This window comes from Lynx canadensis, chromosome B4 (genome assembly GCF_007474595.2).
Source record: "Lynx canadensis isolate LIC74 chromosome B4, mLynCan4.pri.v2, whole genome shotgun sequence".
In the NCBI taxonomy this organism is placed as follows: Eukaryota; Metazoa; Chordata; class Mammalia; order Carnivora; family Felidae; genus Lynx; species Lynx canadensis.
Genome location: NC_044309.1, coordinates 37,658,563 through 37,681,203, shown reverse-complemented (window position 1 = coordinate 37,681,203; position 22,641 = coordinate 37,658,563). Strand labels below are relative to the sequence as shown.

The following is a 22,641-nucleotide window of genomic DNA, read 5'->3' as shown; positions in this document are numbered from 1 at the left end:
ATGATATACGATGTTCCCTCACTAGAAGAAACTCTTGTACTGCCCCTTTATAGTCACATCTTCTCCTGCTTTGTCCCTGTTCCCTGAAAACCATTAATCTGTTTTCCATCTCTGTAATTTTGTCATTTTGAGGATGACATTTGTTCATGGATGAGGATTTCAATTGTTCATTGTTAGCATATAGAAATTCAGTTGAGTTTTGAATACTGACTTGTATTCTAGAACTTTTTTGGTATATGGATTCCTTGGAGTTCTCTATGTAGAAATCATCTTATTTATAAATAGGCACAATTTTATTTCTTCATTTCAAATCTTATACCTTTTATTTCACTTTCATGCCTTATTGCACTAGCTAGGACTTCCAGTATGACATTGAATAGGAGTGCTAAGAGTAGACATCCTTGCCTTATTCCTAGTCTTGGTGGGAAGGCATTCAGTTATACACTACTAAGTATGATATTTGCTATAGATTTTTTTGTAGGTGTCATTTATGAGGTTAGGAAGTTTGCTTCTGTTCCTAGTTTGCTGAAAAATTTTAATATGAATAGATGCTGAATTCTGTGAAATTCTCTTTCTGTATCAATTGATATGATCATGTTGATTTTCTTCTTTAGACTATTAATATAGAAGATTAGATTGATTTTCAAGTGCTGAAGCAGTCTTGTGTTCCCAGAATAAATTGCATTTTGTCATGGTGTATTATTTTTTTTATATTTTGTTGGATTTAATTTGCTAATATTTTGTTGAGAATTTTTGTATCTATGTTCCTGAGGGACAGACTTGTGGTTTTCCTTTTTTGTTGTCTTTGTCTGATTTTGTTATCAATTTAAGATTGGCCTCATAAAATGAGCTAGGTAGTGCATCTTCTTCTATCTTATGGAAGAGACTATGTATAATCTATGTTATTTCCTTTTTAAGTATTTGGTATAATTCACCATTGAAAACATCTTGACCTGGAGATTTCTTTTTTGGGGAAGTATTTAAACTATGCATTCAATTTAAAAAATAGTTTTGGACTATTCAGGTCCAAACTATTCTGTTTCATTTTTGGGAGTTTTAGTTTTTGAAAAATTGGTCCATTTCCATTTCATCTAAATTATTGAATTTATGTGAGAGTTGTTTGTAATATTCTCTTATTATGCTCTTAATGTGAACTTTCTTTCATTATTGTGCCTTTTCTCTTTTTACTTCTGTCCATCTTTCTAGAAGTTTATCAGTTTTATTGCCCTCCTTGAAGAACCACTTTTTGTTTCATTTTTTCTCTATTAATTTTCTTCATATCTTTATGTTTTTGTTTACGATTTTATTCTTTTAAAAAAAATTTTTTTTCAACGTTTATTTATTTTTGGGACAGAGAGAGACAGAGCATGAACGGGGGAGGGGCAGAGAGAGAGGGAGACACAGAATCGGAAACAGGCTCCAGGCTCCGAGCCATCAGCCCAGAGCCTGACGCGGGGCTTGAACTCATGGACCGCAAGATCGTGACCTGGCTGAAGTCGGACGATTAACCGACTGCGCCACCCAGGCGCCCCTGTTTACGATTTTATGCTTTGATGCTATTATTTGTAGTATTTTCTTCCTTCTGTTAGCTTTGAATTCATTTCACTTTATCTAGGTTTTTTTTTTTTAAAGTAGAAACTTAGATTTTTAATTTGAAACCTTTCTCCTTTTGATTTTATTTTAACTTAGTATAGTTATCATACATTGTTATAATAGTTTCATGTATACAATATAGTGATTCACTTCTATATGTTACTCAGTTCTCATCAAGAGAAGTATACTCTTAATTCCCTTCACTTGTTTCACCCATCCCCCCACTCACCTCTCCTCTGGTGTGCATCTGTTTGTTCTCTATAGCTAAGAGTCTGTTATTTGGTTTATCTCTCTTTTTTCCTTTGCTCATTTTGTTTCTTAAAGTCCATGTATGAGTGAAATCATATGGTATTTACCTTTCTCTGACTGACTTAATTTGGTTAGTATTATACACTCTAGATCATCCATGTTGTTACAAATAGCAAGATTTCATTCTTCTTTACAGCTGAATAATATTTCATTGTGTGTGTGTGTATACACACATAAATATACATATACATATACATATACATATACATATACATGTACATTTTCTATATCCACTCATCTATTGATGGACACTTGGGCTATGTCCATAATTTGGCTATTGTAAATAATACTGTAATAAATATAAGGGTGTGTATATCGTTTTGCATTAGTGTTTTTGTAATTTGGGGGTAAATACCCAGTTGTAATTACTGGATTGTAGGTTAGTTCTAGTTTTAATTTTTTGAGGAATCTTCATATTGTTTCCCACAGTGGCTACCCTCATTTGCATTCCTACCAACAGTACTTGAGAGTTCCTTTCTTCACCAACACTTGTTGTCTCTAGTCTTTTTTTTTTAATTTTTAAAAATATGTATTTATTTTTGAGAGGGAGAGAATGAGCAGGTGAGAGGCAGAGAGAGGGAGACATAGAATCCGAAGCAGGCTCCAGGCCCCGAGCTGTCAGCATAGAGCCGATGAGGGGCTCAAACTCAGGAATCGTGAGATCATGACCTGAGCCCAAGTTGGACACTTAACTGACTGAGCCACCCAGGCACCCCTTGTCTTTTTGATTTGAGTCATTTTGACAGGTGTGAGGTAATATCTCATCGTAGTTTTAAGTTGCATTTCACTAATGATGAGTGATTTGAGCATCTTTTCATGTGTCTGTTGGCCATCTGCATGTTTTCTTTGGGGAAATGTCTGTTCATGTCTTCTGCCCATTTTTCATTGGATTATTTGTTTTTTGTATGTATCAAGTTGTATAAGTTCTTTATAAATTTTGGAGACTAACCTTTTATCAGATATGTAATTTGCAAATGTCTTTTCCCATTCCACAAGTTGCCTTTTAGTTTTGTTGATTGTTTCCTTTGCTGTGGAGAAGCTTGTTTTGTTTTTTGTTTTTGTTTTGTTTTGTTTTGCTTTGTTTTGTTTTGTTGGTATAGTTTAATTTTGCTTTGGTTTCCATTGCCTCAGGAGACATATCTAGAAAAATATTGTAATAGCTGACGTCAGAGACATTACTACTAGTACTCTCTGCTAGGATTTTTATGATTCATGTCTCACATTTAGGTCCTTAACCCATTTTGAGTTTATTTTTATATATGGTATAAGAAAGTGGTCCAGTTTCATTCTTTTCCACATTGCTCTCCAGTTTTCCCAATACCATTTGTTGAAAAGACTATCTTTTCCCTATTGCATATTCTTTTCTCCTTCGTCAAAGATTAATTAACTGTATAATTGTGGGCTTATCTCTGGGCTTTCTATTCTCTTTTGTTGATCTATGTGTCTATTTTTGTGCCTGTACCGTACTGTTTTGATAACTACAGCTTTGTAGTATAGCTTGAAATCTGAAATTAAGATACTTCAATTTTTATTTTTCTTTTTCAAGCATGCTTTGGCTATTTGGCATCTTTTGTGGTTTGATATAAATTTTAGGATTCTTTGTTTTAGTTCTGTGAAAAATGCTGTTAGTGTTTGATATGGATTGCATTAAATCTATAGATTGCTTTGAGTAGTATGGACATTTTAACAATGTTGGTTCTTCCAATACATAAGCATAGAATATCTTTCCATATGTTTGTGTTGTTTTTAATTTCTTTCATCTGTAGTTTATAGTTTTCAGAGTACAGGTCTTTTACCTCCTTGGATAAGTTTATTCTTAGGTATTTTATTATTCTTGGTGCAATTGTAAATGTAAGTTTTTCTTAATTTCTCCTTCTGATGCTTCATTGTTAGTGTATAGAAATGCAATGGATTTCTGTACATTGATTTTGTATTCTGCAGCCTTATTGGATTCATTTATCAGTTCTAGTAGGGTTTTTTTTTTTTTTTTTGGTAGAGTCTTAAGGGTTTTCTATATACAGTATCATGTCATCTGCAAATAGTGAAACTTTTATTTCTTCCTTACCAGTTTGGATGCCTTTTATTCCTTTTTTTTTTTTTTGTCTGATTGTTGTGACTATGACATCTAGTAGTTATGTTGAATGAAAGTGGTGAGAGCAGACATCCTTGTCTTGTTTCTGATGTTAAGGGGAAACTCCTAGTTTTTTACCATTGCATATGATGTTAGCCATGGGTTTTTCAATTATGGTCTTTATTATGTTGACATATGTTCCCTCTAAACCTACTTTGTTGAAGGTTTTTGTCATGAATGGATGTTATACTTTGTCAAATGCTTTGTCTGCATCTATTGAAATGATCATATGGTTTTTATCCTTTTTCTTGTTGATGTGTTGTATCACACTGATTAATTTGCAAATATTGGGAGTAAGCATTGTTGAAGTCTCCCCTCCCACCACCATCATATCTAAGTCAGTCTCCCAAAGAGCCTGAACAGCTGCAGAAGCTTTTCATCAGAGGTTTGAGCTTTGAGCTTTGAAACAGCTGATGAGTGTCTGAGGAGCCATTTTGAGCATTGGGAACACTTATGGACTGTGTGGTAAGGAGAGGCCCAAACACCAAGAGCTCCAGAAGCTTTCGGTTTGTCACATATGCCACTGTGGAAGAGGTGGATGCAGCCATGAATGTGAGGCCACACAAGATGGATGGAAGAGTTGTAGAACCAAAGAAGGCTGTCTCAAGAGAAGATTCTCAAAGACCTGGTGCCCACTTAACTGTGAAAAAGATTTTTGTGGGTGGCATTAAAGAAGACACTGAAGAACATCATCTAAGAGATTATTTTGAACAGTATCGGAAAATTGAAGTGATTGAAATCATGACTGACTGAAGCAGTGGCAAAGAGAGAGGCTTTGCTTTTGTAACGTTTGATGACCATGACCCTGTAGACAAGATTGTCATTCAAAAATACCATATTGTGAATGGCCACAACTGTGAAGTAAGGGAAGCTCTATCTAAGCAAGAGGTGGCTAGTGCTTCATCCAGCCAAAGAGGTCAGAGTAGTTCTGGAAACTTTGGTGGTGGTTGTGGAGGTGGTTTTGGTGGGAATGACAACGTTATGGGTGAGGTGCCTTTGGTGGCAGTCGAGGTGGTGGTGGATATGGTGGCAGTGGGGATGGCTATAATGGATTTGGTAATGATAGAAGCAACTTTGGAGGTGGTGGAAGCTATAATGATTTTCACAATTGCAACAATCAATCTTCAACTTTTGGACCCATGAAAGGAGGAAGTTTTGGAGGCAGAAGCTCTGGCCCCTGTGGTGGTGGAGGCCAATACTTTGCCAAACCACAAAACCAAGGTGGCTATGGTGGTTCCAGCAGCAGCGGTAGCTATGGTAGTGGCAGAAGGTTTTAATTACTTCCAGAAAACAAAGCTTAGCAGGAGAGGAGAGCCAGAGAAGTGACAAGGAAGCTACAGGTTATAACAGATTTGTGAACTCAGCCAAACATAGTGATGGCAGGGCCTAGCTGCTATAAAGCAGACATGCTTTAGACAAATTCATGTGTATGGACAAAAAACTCAAGGACTGTATTGTGACTAATTGTATAACAGGTTATCTTAGTTTCTGTTCTGTGGAAAGTAAAAGGATTCAAAACAAAGGGTTTTAATGTAGATTTTTTTTTGTACTCATGCTGCTGATTGCTAAATGTAATTGTCTGATCATGATGCTGAATAAATGTGTCTTATTGAAAACATGTTTTTGCAAATATTGAACCATCCTTGCATCATGGGACTAAATCCCACTTGATCATAGTGAATGATTTTTTTCAATGTATTGCTGGATTCAGTTTGCTAATTTGTTGAGGATCTTTGCATCTATATTCAGAGATACTGGCCTGTAGTTCCTTTTTTTTTTTTTTTGTAGTGGTTTTGGTATCTGTAATGCTGGCCTCATGTAATAAATTTGGAAATTTTCCTTTCTCTTCTATTTTTTGGAATATTTTCTTTAAATGTTTGGTAGAATTCACCTGTGAGGCCATTTGGCCTGGACTTTCATTTGTTAGGGGTTTTTGATTACTGATTCAATATCATTGCTGGTAATCGGTCTGTTCAAATTTTCTGTTTCTTCCTGATTCAGTTTTGGGAGTTACATGTTTCTAGGAATTTATCCATTTCTTCTAAGGTGTCCAATTTGTTGGCATATAATTTTTCATAATATTCTTTTATAGTCCTTTGTATTTCTGTGGTGTTAGTTGTTATTTCTCCTCTGATTTTGTTTGAGTTCTCTCTCTTAAAAATTTTTTTCCTCAAAAAACTAAAAATAGAAATACCCTATGATCTAACAATTGCACTATTAGTTTTTTACCCAAAGGATACAAAAATATACAGATTCGAAGGGGTACGTGCACCCCAATGTTTATAGCAGCATTATCAACAGTAGCCAAACTATGGAGAGAGCCCAAATTTCCATCAATTGATGAATGGATAAAGAAGATGTGGTGTACACACACACACACACACACACACACACACACACACACACACACAGTGGAATATTACTCAACCATCAAAAAGAATGAAATTTTGCCATTTGCAAAGACATGGATGGACCTTGAATGTATTATGCTAAGTGAAATAAGTCAATCAGGTAAAGACAAATAGCATATGATTTCACTCGTGTGTAATTTCAGAAACAACACAGATGAACACGTGGAAAGGAGGGAAGAGAGAAGAGGCAAACAAACCACAAAGACTCTTTTTTAAAAAAGATTTTTTTAATGTGTTTTTTGAGAGAGACAGAGACAGAATGCGAGTGGATTAGGGGCAGAGAGAGGGAGACATAGAATCCGAAGTGGACTCCAGGCTCTGAGCTGTCAGCACAGAGCCCGACATGGGGCTTGAACTCACGAGCTGTGAGATCATGACCTGAGCCGAAGTCAGATGCTCAACCGACTGAGCCACCCAGGCGCTCCTAAGAGACTCTTAATGATAGAGAACAAACTGAGGGTTGATGGAGCGAGGTGGGTAGAAGATGGGCTAGATGGGTGATGGGTATTAAGGAGGGCACTTGTTGTGATGAGCACTGTGTGTTGTATGTAAGTGATGAATCACTGAATTTTACTCCTGAAACCAACATTGCACTGTATGCTAACTAAAACTTAAATTGAAAAACATTAAAATTTTTTTTTGATGAATGTGGTTAAAAGTTGATCAATTTTGTTGATCTTGTCAAAGAGCTAGATCCTGGCTTCACTGATCTGTTCTACTGTTTGTTTGTTTTTTATATATATTTCATTTATTTCTACTCTAATCTTTATAGTTCCTTCCCTCTACTGGTTTTGGGGTTTGGTTTGTTCTTTTTCTAGCTTATTTAGGTGTAAGGTTAGGTTGTTTATTTGAGATTTTTTTTCTTGCTTCTTGAGGTAGGTCTGTATTGATATAAATTTCCCTCTTAGAATAGTTTTTGCTGCATCCCAAAGATTTTGGGCCATTGTATTTTCATTTTCATTTTCATTTGTCTCCATGTGTTTGGTTGAATCATTCATTGTTTAGTAGCATGTTATTTAAATTCTATGTATTTGTGCTCTTTCCAGATTTTTTCTTGAGGTTGCATTACAGTCAGAAAAGATGCATGGTATGACTTCTATCTTTTTGAATTTGTTCATGCTTATTTGGTGGCCTAATATGTTATCTATTCTGGGGAATGTTCAATGTGCACTTGAAAAGAATGTGTATTCTTATGTTTTAGGATGGAATGTTCTTTTTAAAAATGTTTATTTATTTTTGAGAGAGAGCGTGTGCACAAGCAGGGGAGGGACAGAGAGAAAGGGAGACAGAGGATCCAAGCAGACTCCTGTCAGTGCAGAGCCTGATGTGGGGCTCAAACTCATGAACTGTAAGATCATGACCTGAGCTGAAGTCAGACGCTTAACTGACTGAGCCACCCAAGTGCCCCTGGAATGTTCTGAATATATCTATTAAATCCATCTTGTCCAGTGTGTCATTCAAAGCCATTGTTTCCTTGTTGATTTTGTGTTTGGATGATCTGTTCATTGATATATGTGGGGTGTTAAGGTTCCCTACTTTTATTGTATTACTAGTGATTACTTCCTTTATGTTTGTTATTAACAGTTTTATGTATTTGGATGCTTTCATGTTGGGTGCATGACTATTTACAATTGTTATATCTTCTTGTTGGATTGTCCCCTTTGTGATTATATAGTGTCCTTCTTTGCCTCTTGTTACAATCTTTGTTTTAAAGTCTATTTTGTGCGCACGGGTGCGCGCGCACACACACACACACATAAAAGAGTCTAATTTGTGTAATATGAGTATGCTACTCTGGCTTTTGTTTCACATCCATTTACATAATAAATGTTTCTCCATCTTTTCACTTTCAGTCTGTATCTGCATGTGTCTTTAGGTCTGAAATGAGTCTCAAGCCTCCTATAGGCAGCATGCAAATTGCTCTTGTTTGTTTGTTTTTTTTAATTTTATTTTTAACGTTTATTTATTTATGAGACAGACAGTGACACAGCATGAATGGGGGAGGGTCAGAGAGAGAGGGAGACACAGAATCCGAAGCAGGCTCCAGGCTCTGAGCTGTCGGCACAGAGCCCGACGTGGGCTCATGACCGCGAAATCATGACCTGAGCTAAAGTCGGGCGCCCAACCGACTGAGCCACCCAGGCGCCCCTACTCTTGTTTTTTTTAACCATTCTATCACCTTATATCTTTGATTGGAGCACTTAGTTCATTTATATTCAAAGTAATTATTGATAGTTATGTACTTATTGTCATTTGTTACTTGTTTTATGGTTGTTTTTGTAGTTCTTCTGTGTTCCTTTCTTTTGCTTTCTTCTCTCATAATAAGTTGGCTTTCTTTAGTGGTATACTTGGATTCTTTTCTCCTTATTTTTGCATATCTATTACTGGTTTTTGATTTGTGGTTACCATTAGATTTGTATATAACATCTGCATATAGCAGTCTATATTAAGTTTTTGGTTGCTTAAGTTTGAACCTATTCTTTACTGCTTTCCCCACCATGCTTTAGGTGTATGGTGTCATATTTAGCATCCTTTTATTTTGTGAGTCCCTTGACTGATTTACAGATATACTCTTTTTTTCAAATATACTTATTTTTACAGCTTTTGTGTTTCTTACTTTTCTTGATCTTACTTATGATCTTTCCTTTTCACTCAAAGAGTCTACTTTAACATTTCTTGTGGGGCTGGTTTAGTGGTCATGAATTCCTTTAACTTTTTTTTGTCTGGAAAATGATCTCTCCTTCTATTCTGAATGATAGCCTTGCTGGATAGAGCATTCTTGGCTGCAGATCTTTTCCTCTCAGCATTTTTAATATATCATGCCACTTCCTTCTGGCCTGTAAAGTTTCTGCTGAAAACCCTCTGATAGCTTTATAGGGTTTCCCCTGTATGTTACTTTTCTTGTCTATTGCTGTTTTAAAAATTCTCTCTTTACCACTACTTTTGCCATTTTAATTACTATGTATCTTGGTGTGTACCTCCTTGGGTTGATTTTGTTGAGGGATCTCTGTGCCTCCTTGATCTGGATTTCTGTTTCTTTCCCCGGATTTGGTAAGTTTTCAGCTATTAATTTATTCAAATGAATTTTCTTCCCCCCTTTCTCTCTCTTTTCTTTCTGAGATTACTATAATACAAATGTTATTACATTTGATGTTGTCACTGAGTTCCTTTATTCTATTTTCATTTTGTATAATTTTTTTCCCCTCTTACCCATTTGTACTGATTATTTTTCATCATTCTGTCCTCCGGGTCACCAATTTTATTCTGCTTCCCCTAGTCTGCTATTAAATACACTCTAGTGTATTTTTAATTTCATCTATGGTGTTATTCATCTCTAATTACTTCTTTTTTATTTCTTTATGAAAGGTCTCACTGATGTCTTCCACTCTTTTCTCACGTCTAGTGAGTATCTTTATGAGCATTACTTTAAATTCTCTATCAGGCATATTACCTATCTCCATTTTTCTTTGGTCTCTTTCTGTAATTATGTCCTGTTCTTTAATTTGGGACATATTTCTCTGTCTCCTCATTTGTATATAACTCGCTGTGTCTGTTTCTGTGTTAGGAAAGTCAGCTACATCTCCTGCTCTTGAAAGTAGTAGTCTTGTGAAGAAGAGGTCCTGTAGTGCCCTGAGGTGCAACATCTCCTGTTCACCAGAACCTGGTGCTTCAAGGGTGTCTCCTATGTGTGATGTGTGCACCCGACTATTGTGGCTGAGTCACTCTTGCCTTCAATCCAATCATCTGCAGTGGCTTTCTTTGCTTGTTGAAGGCAGAGTTTGGTCCCTGTGTGGTTAGTGTATCAGTCTGGGGCCAACTTGGGCTTCAGCTGAGTCAGAGCAGACATTTTCCAGAAATACAATAGCACCAAACTGCAAGGCACTTTCCCTGGGTTGTCCCTAAGAAGGTTTTATTGGTGGGCAGGGCCTGTAGTTAGATGGGCTAACCATTAGCCCCCAACCCATTGCTGGGATAGTAGTTTGATTGGTGTGTCTGGTTATCTTTCCCTCTTCCTAGGGCAGGAGTCACTTTGGAGTGGTGGTGGTCCCTGTTGGGGCTGCTTGCACACTGCTAGGCTTGTGGCTCTGCTTTGGATAGGCTCAGGGCAAGAGCATATTGGAGGGGGTGGATCTGCAGTGTGTTTTGGGACAGGAAGTGCAGTGTTAGCAAGGTTTGTGTGCTGGTCCTCTGGGGGAGGGGTCCCACAGTGCAGGGACTAGGGCAGGCCTGGCTGGGGAGGATGGATCTGCAGATGTGAGAGGGGCAGTGTAGGATTCATGGTATTAGCAAGTTAGGTAGAGATTTGGTGCTGCCTTGGTTCCCACAGATGGCTGTGTGTTTATGCTGGGGCATGGGCACCTGCCAGCTCCTTTTTGTTCTTGGAGGAGCTTCCCAACAATCTCTGTCCCTCCAGGACATACTCTGAGATTAGTAAGCAACTTTCCCTGCCATATGCCCCAGATGTTTTTCAAACTGCTCCTTCTATGCTGTATCTCTGAAGGGCTGTTTTTTTGTGCTGTCTCTTTAAGGGCAGGGACTCAGTTTCCTCTCACTCTCTCAGCTCTCCCAGAGCCAAGCCTGCTGATGTATAAAATTCCAGGTTTTGAGTCTGCTGGATTCATCAGTAAGAACTGATGAAATTTGGCCCCTCTGGTTTTCACAGCCAAATGTTAAAGGGATTTGTCTTCACTGTGTGGGCTTCCCAGATCGATAGACTATTTCTCTCCCCTGCCTGTGCTTATGAGCCTGTCGGCAGACAGTCCCCCAGCTCTGTTTAGCTCCTCACCACCTCTCTCCCCTTCCTACCCTCTTCTTCTACATTTAGTTGTGGAGTTTGTTCTGCCAGCCTTCAGGTCATTTTCTAGGTTATTTACACTGAGGTGAGTGTTATCTAGTTGTATTTGTGAAACAAGGTGAGCCATCTTCCCAGCAATCCTCTAAAATATACCTCCAGGAAGAAGGGAACCCAGGACTTCAACTGCTGGGAAGGAAGGGGACAGTTGGAGGCTAAGGATCAGGCCACCTATACTTCCTCCTGCAGTGGAGATGGTACAGAAATCCAGTGTATGAGCCATTTCAGTCACCCCTTTCTCCTTTTTTATTTAAAAAAAATTTTTTTAACGTTTATTTATTTTTGAGACAGAGAGAGACAGAGCATGAATGGGGGAGGGTCAGAGAGAGGGAAACACAGAATCTGAAACAGGCTCCAGGCTCTGAGCTGTCAGCACAGAGCCCGACGCGGGGCTCAAACTCATGGACCACGAGATCATGACCTGAGCCAAAGTTGGCTGCTTAACCAACTGAGCCACCCAGGTGCCCCTTTTCTCCTTTTTTAATATAAACATTTAGTTTTCTAAATTTCCCTCTAAGCACTACTTTCGCAGCATCCTATACATTTTAATATATACCTCCAATATCATTTCAGTTCAAAATATTTTGTAATCTCTCTCAAAACTTCCTCTTTGGCCAATGGATTATTTAGAAGCGTGTTATTTCCAAATGTTTGGAGAATTTTCTATTCTCTTGTGGTTATTGATTTCTGGCCTAATTCCTTTATGGTCAAGACATACTTTTTACATGATTTTACTTTTTTTTTTCGGATAGAAAACTTTATTTTCCCTAGCAACACTTTGCTTATTTATCACCTAATTAATATCACAAGAATCACAGTAATTTGAGTTGACAATATTGCCAAGTACAGATCATGCTGCAGGGTTCAATCATATGCATTGTTAAACCTTGCTAATTACACATTTATGTAAACGATAATTCATGCAAGATGTATTCTTTAGAATGTGTCCTGTTGGAACTTTGGAGAATTACATTTTGGAAACATCTGTTAGTGGCCATAAAATTGCTTAACAATAACTGGCATTCACTTAAGCTTCTTCCATTTTGGTGTCGTTAGTGCATTACATATAAATCAGAATGAGTCTACTTCATTTTAGTGTAAATTCATCCCTCCATTCCACCACACAGAGTTTTTGTTTGTAATCCAGCAGGATAGCTACAAAGTTACTATGATACTTAGCAACTCAAAGAAATGAAAAAAATATCAATTTGTTTGATAAGTTTGAAAGGCAACGTATCCTTTTTATTATATACCACAAGGTCTGACTCCTTTGAAATTTCCAAAGGGTGTTGTTGTTGTTCTTCTTCTTTTTAATGTTTATTTATTTTTAAGAGACAGAGCATGAGCGAGGGAGGGGCAGAGAGAGAGGGAGACACAGAATCTGAAGCAGGCTCCAGGCTCTGAGCTGTCAGCACACAGCCCGATGCTGGGCTCGAACCCACAAACCATGAGATCGTGACTTGGGCCGAAGTTGGATGCTTAACCAACTGAGCCACCCAGGTGCCCCCAAAGGGTGCTCTTCTGATTAGAATATATTATTTCTGGGAGACTGATTTCAGTTTTTAAATTTTTATTTATTTATTTTTAATGTTTATTTGTTTTTGAGTGAGAGAGAGAGAAAGAGACAGGGTGTGAGTGGGGGAGGGGCAGAGAGAGAGGGAGGCACAGAATCTGAAGCAGGCTCCAGGCTCCACACTGTCAGCACAGAGCCTGATGGGGGACTCGAACTCACAAGCCGTGAGATCATGACCTGAGCTGAAGTTGGATATTCAATCAACTGAGTCACCCAGGTGCCCCTTATTTCAATTTTTTTTTTTTCAACGTTTATTTATTTTTGGGACAGAGAGAGACAGAGCATGAACGGGCGAGGGGCAGAGAGAGAGGGAGACACAGAATCAGAAACAGGCTCCAGGCTCTGAGCCATCAGCCCAGAGCCCGACGCGGGGCTCGAACTCACAGACCGCGAGATCGTGACCTGGCTGAAGTCGGACGCTTAACCGACTGCGCCACCCAGGCGCCCCAAATTTTTTAAAAGTTTTTATTTAAGTTCCAGTTAGGGGCTCCTGGATGGTTCAGTCAGTTAAGCGTCCAACTCTTGGTTTCAGCTCAGGTCATGATCTCACAGTTCGTATGTTTAAGCCCCATATCAGGCTCTGCGCTGTCAGTGAGAAGCCTTCTTGGGATTCTCTTTCTCTCTGCCCCTCCCCTTTTCTCCCTCTCTCTCTCTCTCAGAATAAATAAATACACTGTAAAATAAAATAAAACAAATTCCAATTAGTTAACACACAGTATAGTATCAGTTTTAGGTGTACAATATAGTGATTCAACACTTCCATACAACACCCAGTGCTCTTCACAGCAAATGCCTCCTTAATCCTCATCACCTGTTTTACCCATCTCTGTATCCACCTCCCCTCTGGTAACCATCAGTGTGTTTCTTGGTTTGCCTCCCTCTCTCTTTTTTTCCTTTTTGTTTATTTTGTTTTTAAAATTCCACATATGAGTGAAATCATATAGTATTTGTCTTTCTCTGACTTACTTATTTCACTTAGCATAATACTCTCTAGCTCTATCCATTTTGTTGCAAATGGCAAGATTTAATTTATAAAAGGAAGGATAAAACCATATGATCCTCTTAATAGATGCAGAAAAAGCATATGACAAAGCACAAACTCATTCATGATAAAAACTCTCAACAAAGTAGGTTTACAGGGAACATACCTCAATATAATAAAGGCCATACATGAAAATCCACAGCTAACATTACTCCGTGGTAACAAACTGAAAGCTTTTCCTCTAAGATCAGGAACAAGACAAGGATATCCACCCGCACCACTTTTATTCAACATAGTATTGGAAGTCCTAGCCACAGCAGAGAGGCAAAAGAAATAAAAAGCATCCAATTTGGGAAGGAAGAAGTAAAATTTTCACTATTTGCAGATGAAATGATACTATATATGGAAACCCTTAAAGACCTCACCAAAATAAAATACTAGAACTGATAAATGAATTCAGCAAAATTACAGGACGCAAAATTAATATACAGAAATCAGTTGCATTTCTATATACTAATAAGAAAGTAGCAGAAAGAGAAATTAAGTAAACAATCTCACTTACAATTGCAGTAAAAATAAAATATTTAGGAAAAAAAGTAACCAAGGAGGTGAAAGGCCTGTACTCTGAAAACTATAAAACACTGATGAAAGAAAGTAATTTCATTTCTTGGTGTCATTAAACATTCACACATCCCAATCAGTTGGTTTGTCTCTCTTATTTTTTTTAATGTTTATTTTTAAGAGAGAGAGAGGGAGACACAGAATCTGAAGCAGGCTCTAGGCTCCAGGCTCCACACTGTCAGCACAGAGCCCAACATGGGGCTGGAACCCATGAACCGCATGAGACCATGACCTGAGCCGAAGTTGGACACTTAACGGACTGAGCCACCATGCGCCCCTGTCTCTTAATTCTTTTAATCTATATATTGCCCTTCAATCATTTTTTTCCTTGAAATTTATTTGTTGAAGAAACCTAGTCATTTGTTCTCTAAATTTTCCACATTCTGGGTTGTCCTAATTACATCTTTTTGGGGCCACTTAATAAACTCCTCTGTCTAAATCTGTCCTATAAATTGCGAGACCTAGAATCTGTTAGATTCTAATTGTAATTGTTGGATCTAGATCATGAACCTGATCAATTTTTGGCAAGATTACTTCACAAGTAGTGTTGTCTTCTTCTATCAACAGCCACATGATGTCTTGTGGTGTTTAGAGCTTTTGATGATCACTGCTTAGATTCACTAATGGCTGAGAACTGGTGACATTCTTTAAAAAAAAAAAGACCTGTTATTGAGATATCACTTGCTATGATAAAGTGTACAAGTCTTAAGTGTACACTTAGATACATTCTTACATATTTACATATATACATGTATATATGTATATATGTTTGTATATATATGTATGTATCTGTGTAAATATCAGATCAGGATATAGAACATGTCCAAGACCCCCAAAAGTTTCCTCTCCCAGTGAATAACCACTGATAACCACTATTCTGACTTCTGTCACCATAGATTAGTTTAGCTTGTTCTTTAAACTTCACATAAATGAAATTTTATAGTATGCACTTTTTTTTGTCTATATCATTTTGCTTCAACATTTTATCTGTGAGATTCACTCATGTTGTTACATGTAGCATCAGATCATTTTTTTATTGCTATGTAGTAGTCCACTGAGTCAATATACTTCTATTATTTTTGCAAAGTGATGACACTGTAATTCTATCATTCCTTGTTTATTTTTACCTGGAATTCTTCTATAAAGAGAAATCGACTTTATAAGCTGTTTGGTTACTTTGAGGTATAGCTCATATAGGAAAGACAAGATAAATGCTGGTTTCCCTTCATTAGCTGTCAAGGTAATGTAAGTATTTATTTCCTAGTCATCCAAAGATAACTAGTGAGGGTTATTTCTCTAGTATCATATAAATTTAAAATGAATTAAAATTTTTTTTTAATGTTTATTTTATTTTTGACAGAGAGAGACAGAGCATGAGCAGGGGAGGGGCAGAGAGAGAGGGAGACACAGAATCCGAAGCAGGCTCCAGGCTCTGAGCTGTCAGCACAGAGCCCAACACCGGGCTCAAACTCAGAGACTGCGAGATCATAACCTGAGCCGAAGTCGGACGCTCAACTGACTGAGCCACCCAGGCGCCCCTAAAATGGATTTTTAAATGCTTCATATGTTTTGATCAATTACAACTATTATTCTTATGGATGCTTAAATTGTCCCTTCTTTGGTCAATGGGAGCCTCTTCAGGTTAGCTCCTGAATCCCTCTAATATAATGCCAATAGTCTTTCATGGCTTCCTTGCTCTCCAGTATATTATCTTGTATATTTCCTGTCTCATTCCTGGGATAAACCGTTTCTCCAATGACCAATGATTCCTCTTAGTGAAAAATGGTATTTAGAGATCACAGTCTTGGCACGGGGCTATTTCATCAGAGTCTGGCTGCAAGGAAGACTTGCAGATCTCCCACTAGAATTCTTCCAATTTTCAAGAAGAATGTTGTTTTCTTATCAATGCAGCATCAGTATTCTCTTCCATTGCTTGTAGATTTTTCATCTGTTGCCCTTCTTTTTTTTAGTTATAAATTGCTGTTTGTTTAGTTCCATTAATATCAGATTGATTATTGTAGATTGACAATGCGTCTTTGGATCGGTGGTATTTTGGGTCCATAATTTACCAATAGTGATACACTGACATACTATGTTTCAAATAGGAATCATCCATAATTATATTTCTCAAGCAGGTTTATACATAATTCAGCTAGGAATCTGTGAATATAGTGACTCTTTTTTGTTACTACCAAGTTCTCTTTCTATTGAAGACTGGGAAAACATTATTGGGGGACCCTGGGGGACACTGACCCCCATTGAAATGAATAATAGTCAATATAATTTGAGAGCCACTGATTTAATTTGAAAAAAAGGAGGTGTTAAATGAGGGTGTTTCTAGCACTTAGATAAGGTAAATTGGGGGCTGGAGGTATGAGGGCTTCTGGTGCCAGAGCCACATATAACCTGCCTGATAGCAAAAGAAGTCCTGTTCTCAGAAGTCTTGTCCTGATCCTGTACAGAAGCCAGGCTCAGGTTACATTTCTACCCTCCAGAATACAGCTTAACAGGTCTCTCCCTTCATTCTCTTCTTCCTCTAGCATCTGAACATATGGCTGAATTCCCAGAACGACAATGAGAGGGAACGGGCCATGTGGTGTGCTGCCCGTATTCTTGGCTTCACTGCAAAATGGAACAACTTTGGAGTGAGCAGGAGCCTGCCCTGGAGCGTGGGCCCTCATCTGTACCCTTATGTCAAACTTGGTCACATATTACCTAGCCTCAATTACTCACCCTCACCCCACCTTCTCTCTTTCCTCCCTTTGTCTTTTTCCCTGTCCACCAATTCAATTCCATTTCACTTGGTTCAGTTTGATTCCAGCTATCTCAACAAGCAGTTACTGAATACTCACCAGGCACCATGCTAAGCGTTACAGTGGATACATAGATGACCAAGACAGTTTTTCTATTTTCATGGATCTTATAGTCCACTGGGGAGAGAAGCATGCATAGAACAAACTTAAATAGAAGGCTATTACGAAAGTACAAACCAAATCTAGGAGGAATAAAAGATCAAAACACAAATGAAGTGTAAGTGAAGGGAAAGCTTCATAGAGGAGGAGACATTTGAGCTAGGCCTGAACAATGAGTGCAATATCAAGGGGCAAAGAAGAGGGACAGTGTAAGGTCATTCCAAAACTATGATCCCACAAGTTTTTAATAGCTACAACCCACCTGTCTAATTTCATTCCCGTTAACCTCACCTAGTCTTTCCTTTCATATCTCTCCTGAATCCCCGCCTTCTCTTGTTTGAACTCAGCCTAAGGGAATGGCTGGGATAACTTGTGACTTCCCGCTCTCCTGTCCAGGTGGAGATCAAGTTCTCTCGGTTGGGGTGCTTGGTAAGGCTGCTGGCCATGCGCTGCCAGGACCCAGTGGACAACATCTGCTTCCTGTCTTCACAGGCAGTCTACAATCTCTACCGTATCCTCCTGCTGCAAAAGCGTAGGGAGAATCTCCTCTTTTCACTTCTGCTCTGGCCTCCCATTTAGGTTTGGCCATCCACCCACATACTGTTCTGGAAGAGTGAGAGCTAGGAAGTTACCTGAGCAACCTCATTTCCAATGAGGAACCTGCCCCTAGACATCTACCTATACCCTCTTGGGACAAAATAGCTACTCAGGAAACAGTTCTTTTGAATTAGTTTCTCCCTCTCTGGCTGAGCACCATACTCTGACCCTATTCTGTCTCTGCTCTGAGGCAGGCAACATGGGGGTTCCTTTGACATTAGCTCTCACCTTTCCTTATCTTACAGCCCATTCCCCTTCCCCATGGGATAAACATCTCCCCAAGCTGATTTAGTGCAGTAGGTGGTTTGGGTTGGGCAGATGGGAACCTAAGACACCTTTCGAGTGTCTGAGGGGTGGGGTCGGGTGTCTTTGTTTCAGAGATGCAAAGGAAAAAACAGGGCTTATGGGAAGAAGAGGGCAAGAGTGAAGTCTATAGTGCCAACGTGTTCTATAACAACACCTTTGAGATTGCCAAGGTGAGAGGGCAGGGCCAGAGACAAACTGGGAAGAGCCTGGGCCTCTAACCTACATCATATTATAGACTCCTGCGGTGGGACTCCTTTATTCCATCCCCTTTCCCATTCCATTGCTGATTGTGAACTTTTACTTTGGGGAAATTTTCAACATGCTACAGTATGCTCCCTCTTAAGCATCATGGGTCCTAATCCTTCTTTCTTACCTGTCACCCAGAAGCGTTTGCTTCACACTAATGATGCTTTTTGTAGACTCAGCCCATGCCTCAAACACATGTCATTAAGGATCTTGGTCTCAGCCCTTCTTTCCCAGCACTCTGCCCCTGACCTGTGAGCCCCTTGGTGCATCTGAGGTCAGTGTTTTCTCCCTCCCATTCCCAAAGACTCTGTTCCCAGTTAAAGGGTCTTCTAGGAGCTAGGCAGACAGCACAGGCCTAGGACAAAAGCACATCATGTTCCCAAGAGAAGGTCTCTCCTCCTACCCCAACCAGGAAGGATGGCACAGGCTACCTCAAGCAGGAGGCCCTGGGTGCAGGCGGCCTGATGCCACCCTTACAGGCATTTGCAGAGTACTTCACTGAGATGCAGCTCACCCACCTGGTGCTGACGGCCATGGAGGGTCTGACTGACAGCAAGGCCACGGTGTCTCTGGCAGCAGCCCAGCTGATGAGTGCTGTCATGAAAGAACGGGGCAGAGATATGATAAAGGTAGTGTGGTGCTGTGGTGGGAGCTCTGTCATGCACGCCAGGAGCCTGGGCTCTCTGCTGGCTCTATTCCAAACCAGCTGAAGGGCCTTGGGAAGTCCCTTTCCTCGTAGGCCTTAATTCACTCACCTCTAACATGTAGGCTTGGGCTGGATTTACTCTCTCGTCCCACTGAGCTCGGACATCTGTAATTCTGAGCTCAGGGCTGGTTCTTCAGAGAAAGACAACCACAAGCAGTGGTGTGGGCAGCTGCAGGGCCTAGTGGCCGAAGCACAAGGAAGCATTGAAGGGGGGATTCACTCTGATTCCCAGGGAGGGGGTGGTCAGGGGGCTTAGATTTCTGTGAAGGTAAGGTTGTGGATTGCAAACTAGCAAGCTCATGGAATGACTGACCTTTGAGTACATTTTCTTTCAGGATAATGTGTACAAACAGGAAGGTTTTGCCTAAAAATCCACATTTCCCGCCTCACTGAGAAAAACTTTTAAATGAGGTCACATAGGGCAATTCTTTGTGTGGCCACTGTCCCTTTTATATATGGCATGGGCTCTCTAGACCTTCCTATCTCTGAATCCCCTGACACCTATTGCCTTCACTCACTTATGTGGCTTGCCTGGCCTAGGTGCCAGAAATGGAAGGATACTTCTGAGGGTGTCCTTGAGGTATTACAATAAAACGGACTTGGCAGCGGGCCATAAACTAGGAATCTAAGGGCCAGATGAGAGTCTATGGTACCCCCACATCCAATGCCAACTGTTCCTGCAGTTTCAGGGGTTTCAAGTTGATCTCAGTGGGGAGAAGAAGCCCTGAAGGGTGTATAGGGCTTTTGTCTCCCTTCCAGAGCCTTTGGTGTCTCCTGAGTCACCTAGGAGTAACTCTCTGGACTTTGGGCTGCAGGCAGACATCTGTTCTAGTGGACATTGGTGCCAGCTTCTGGAGTTCCTTTTGTCACCCGTGCTGGTCCAGCCTCTGGCACCCTAGAATTCTGCCTTAAGAGTCACTGGCAGGATTGCAAGTAGCCCCTTGAGTCAGGGAGTTGGTAGGTAGGAAGGAAGGGGGAAGGTAGCAAGGAAACACTTGCTGAGACTCTTGGCTCTTCCCTATAGATTGAAGAAATTGTGGAGGGGATTGTGGGACGGCTCAACTTACAGCTGGAGCCCAACACGAAGGAGGAGACAATGCGGGCCATGTGCTTGCTGGCTGGCAACAACACCCACAGGGTTGTGCCCATGCTGCTCAACAAGACCCTGCCTTGGGACAGGTACCCCTCTCATGGCCCGGGAACACAGTCTCCAGCCCAGTACACCCTCCCCTGCCTCAGCCCAAGCCCAGCCCAAAAATCAATGCATTGGGATGCTTTCTCTTTAACACCAATCACACTTCCTGTCTGCGTTCTCTGGCCAAGTCTAGACCCTGAGAACTGGCCCTTCAAAGGCCCAAGACCAGACTAATCCTAGGAGCTTGGTCACTAGGGCCTGTGACATAGCTGCCCCTGGGTCCCGCAGAACCAATCTGGCCCTTTGGAAGGCATTTGGCACCCGGCGAGAGACCACAATCAGCGTCCTGCAGCTGCTCATAGGCATCCTGGAAAAGCTCCACTCCAGAGAGGAATCTAGGGAGATGGCCTTCCAGCCTGTGGCGGTCAGCATGGGAGCAGGGGAGCTGAGGACTTCCTGTTCTGGGACTTGGGGGCAGAGCTGAAGGTCAAGAGCTGCAGGGTGGGAGCAGATCTTAGAGGAGCAATCACTAATACTGTACATTCGATTTACACTTGTACCTCCTCTTGGTACCTGTATATCTAAGAACTGCATGTTGCAGAGAGAGCAGGGATTGATCCCATTTTATGGACAAGGAAACTGATGTTTAAAGCTAAGCAGCTTTTTCTGTCTCCTGATTCTGGGGCTGGTACTCCTTTTCCCAGGGGCTGGGGTGTGGCATGGGGGTTAGAGGCAGAAGAGGTTTGGTTACCAGGGATGGACAAAGTATTCCCCAAATCCTTTTCTCCTAAAAATGTTAGAGTTGCTTCCAATTTTGTTTTTGATGTCAAGAGAGTGAAGAGAAAGCAGATTGCCTGTGTATGGCCCCCTTATTTTCCTAGGGAAGAGTGGTGGGCTTTCAGTTCTTAGATGCTTCTTATAAGCCTGAGTTAGAGTGAGCTGTGCCCTTTGGGCAGTGATAGGGAGGGCAGGGTGTGGGACTCAGTGTGTGGGGCTGTGGGACCATTTTATGTCTTCATCCACCATCTGCCAGGTGACATGTGCTTTGTGTGAGATGCTGTCAGGGTCCCTGTGCCAGGAGGCTGTCCAGGAGCTCTACCCCCGGCTGTTGCTGGCTATACTGCATCATCTCTACTGGGTGATTGAACAAAATGTCCCCCAGAAGATGGTGGTCTACAACAGGGAGGAGGGCCCAGGCCGCAAAAGCACGCCCTTTGATCCTACTAGGTAAGCCCAACAGCCTTGTGATGGACAGCTGGGACTAGTCCATTCCAGAGGGCCCTGGACAACTGGATGCTGGCCCCCTAGGAATGCCAAGGAAGAGAACAGAAGAGCGGAGACAGAACACGGGTGTGCATACTGTGGTCACATGTGCTAGAATATTCTCACATATTTTCAAGCTTCTCATTTATCATCTTCTTGTATGCATTCTTCAGCTGATTCACTCAGTAGTTCATGCCCATATTCATAACTGCCCATGAAGAGATTCAACTAGATGGTAGGTGGTAGGGCAAGCCCGCATCTTTGTCATTCTCTCCATGCTGTTGTGGCATTCGAATCTGGATGACCTTTGACTTGGCTTTGTCACTAGCTTTGCTGTCTTGCACAAGTCACAACTGGGAATTCTGTTTTCACATCTCAAAAATGGGGGCTGGACTCCTAAATATGTGGTTGTCATGCTTTTTTTTTTCTTTTAAACCTCAGGACATTCTATCCATATGGAATCTTATATAAAATGAGAACAAATAAAACCAAAACCAAATAAAACCACATACTGATTAGGTGGGTGTGGAGTTGAAGAGATATCCTAACCCCATTCTGTGCCCCAGAGAGCAGAATTGGAAAACCATAGCACTCAGATATCTCTATAGTCTCTTTCATAGGACTCTGTGGTTAGATGAGGGCCAGAGTTGAGGGAGTGGATGGGCATTTGGAAATGGCTTTCATAGAGCCATTGATTCTTGTCAGCAGGAAAGGAGAACCCAGCTACCCAAGCAGGAAACTGTCTCCTGGTTTGCAAGCACAGGATGCAGACCGGGGCATAATGCCTTGTTCATCCTTCTCTCCCTTTCTTTTCACACACCCAATGGTGGTGACCTTCAGTTGTGCCTTGGAGGTAGTGAAGCTGGTGTTCGTGGCAGCTGCATATGAAGGAGTGGTGGTCTATGCAAATCAGCATCACTGCTGGGACCTTCTGTCCAGCCCCAAGTTTTACTACATAGGGATCATGGACCTGACAAGGTGAGGCTATTTCCCCAGTAACCCTA

The 22,641-nt window shown here is 40.6% G+C and overlaps 1 protein-coding gene across 1 annotated transcript in view; it reads left to right on the top strand.

Moving 5' to 3' along the window:
• The window catches only part of LOC115518312 (maestro heat-like repeat-containing protein family member 1), a 75,077-nt gene that overhangs the window by 36,480 nt on the left and 15,956 nt on the right, over positions 1-22,641 (top strand). The window contains exons 25-32 of the mRNA XM_030321739.1: positions 17,013-17,117; positions 17,781-17,916; positions 18,360-18,457; positions 19,013-19,162; positions 20,264-20,418; positions 20,663-20,798; positions 21,408-21,601; positions 22,478-22,615. Of these exons, the coding sequence (XP_030177599.1) occupies positions 17,013-17,117; positions 17,781-17,916; positions 18,360-18,457; positions 19,013-19,162; positions 20,264-20,418; positions 20,663-20,798; positions 21,408-21,601; positions 22,478-22,615 (1,112 nt within the window). The remainder of the gene's footprint in view (positions 1-17,012; positions 17,118-17,780; positions 17,917-18,359; positions 18,458-19,012; positions 19,163-20,263; positions 20,419-20,662; positions 20,799-21,407; positions 21,602-22,477; positions 22,616-22,641) is intronic.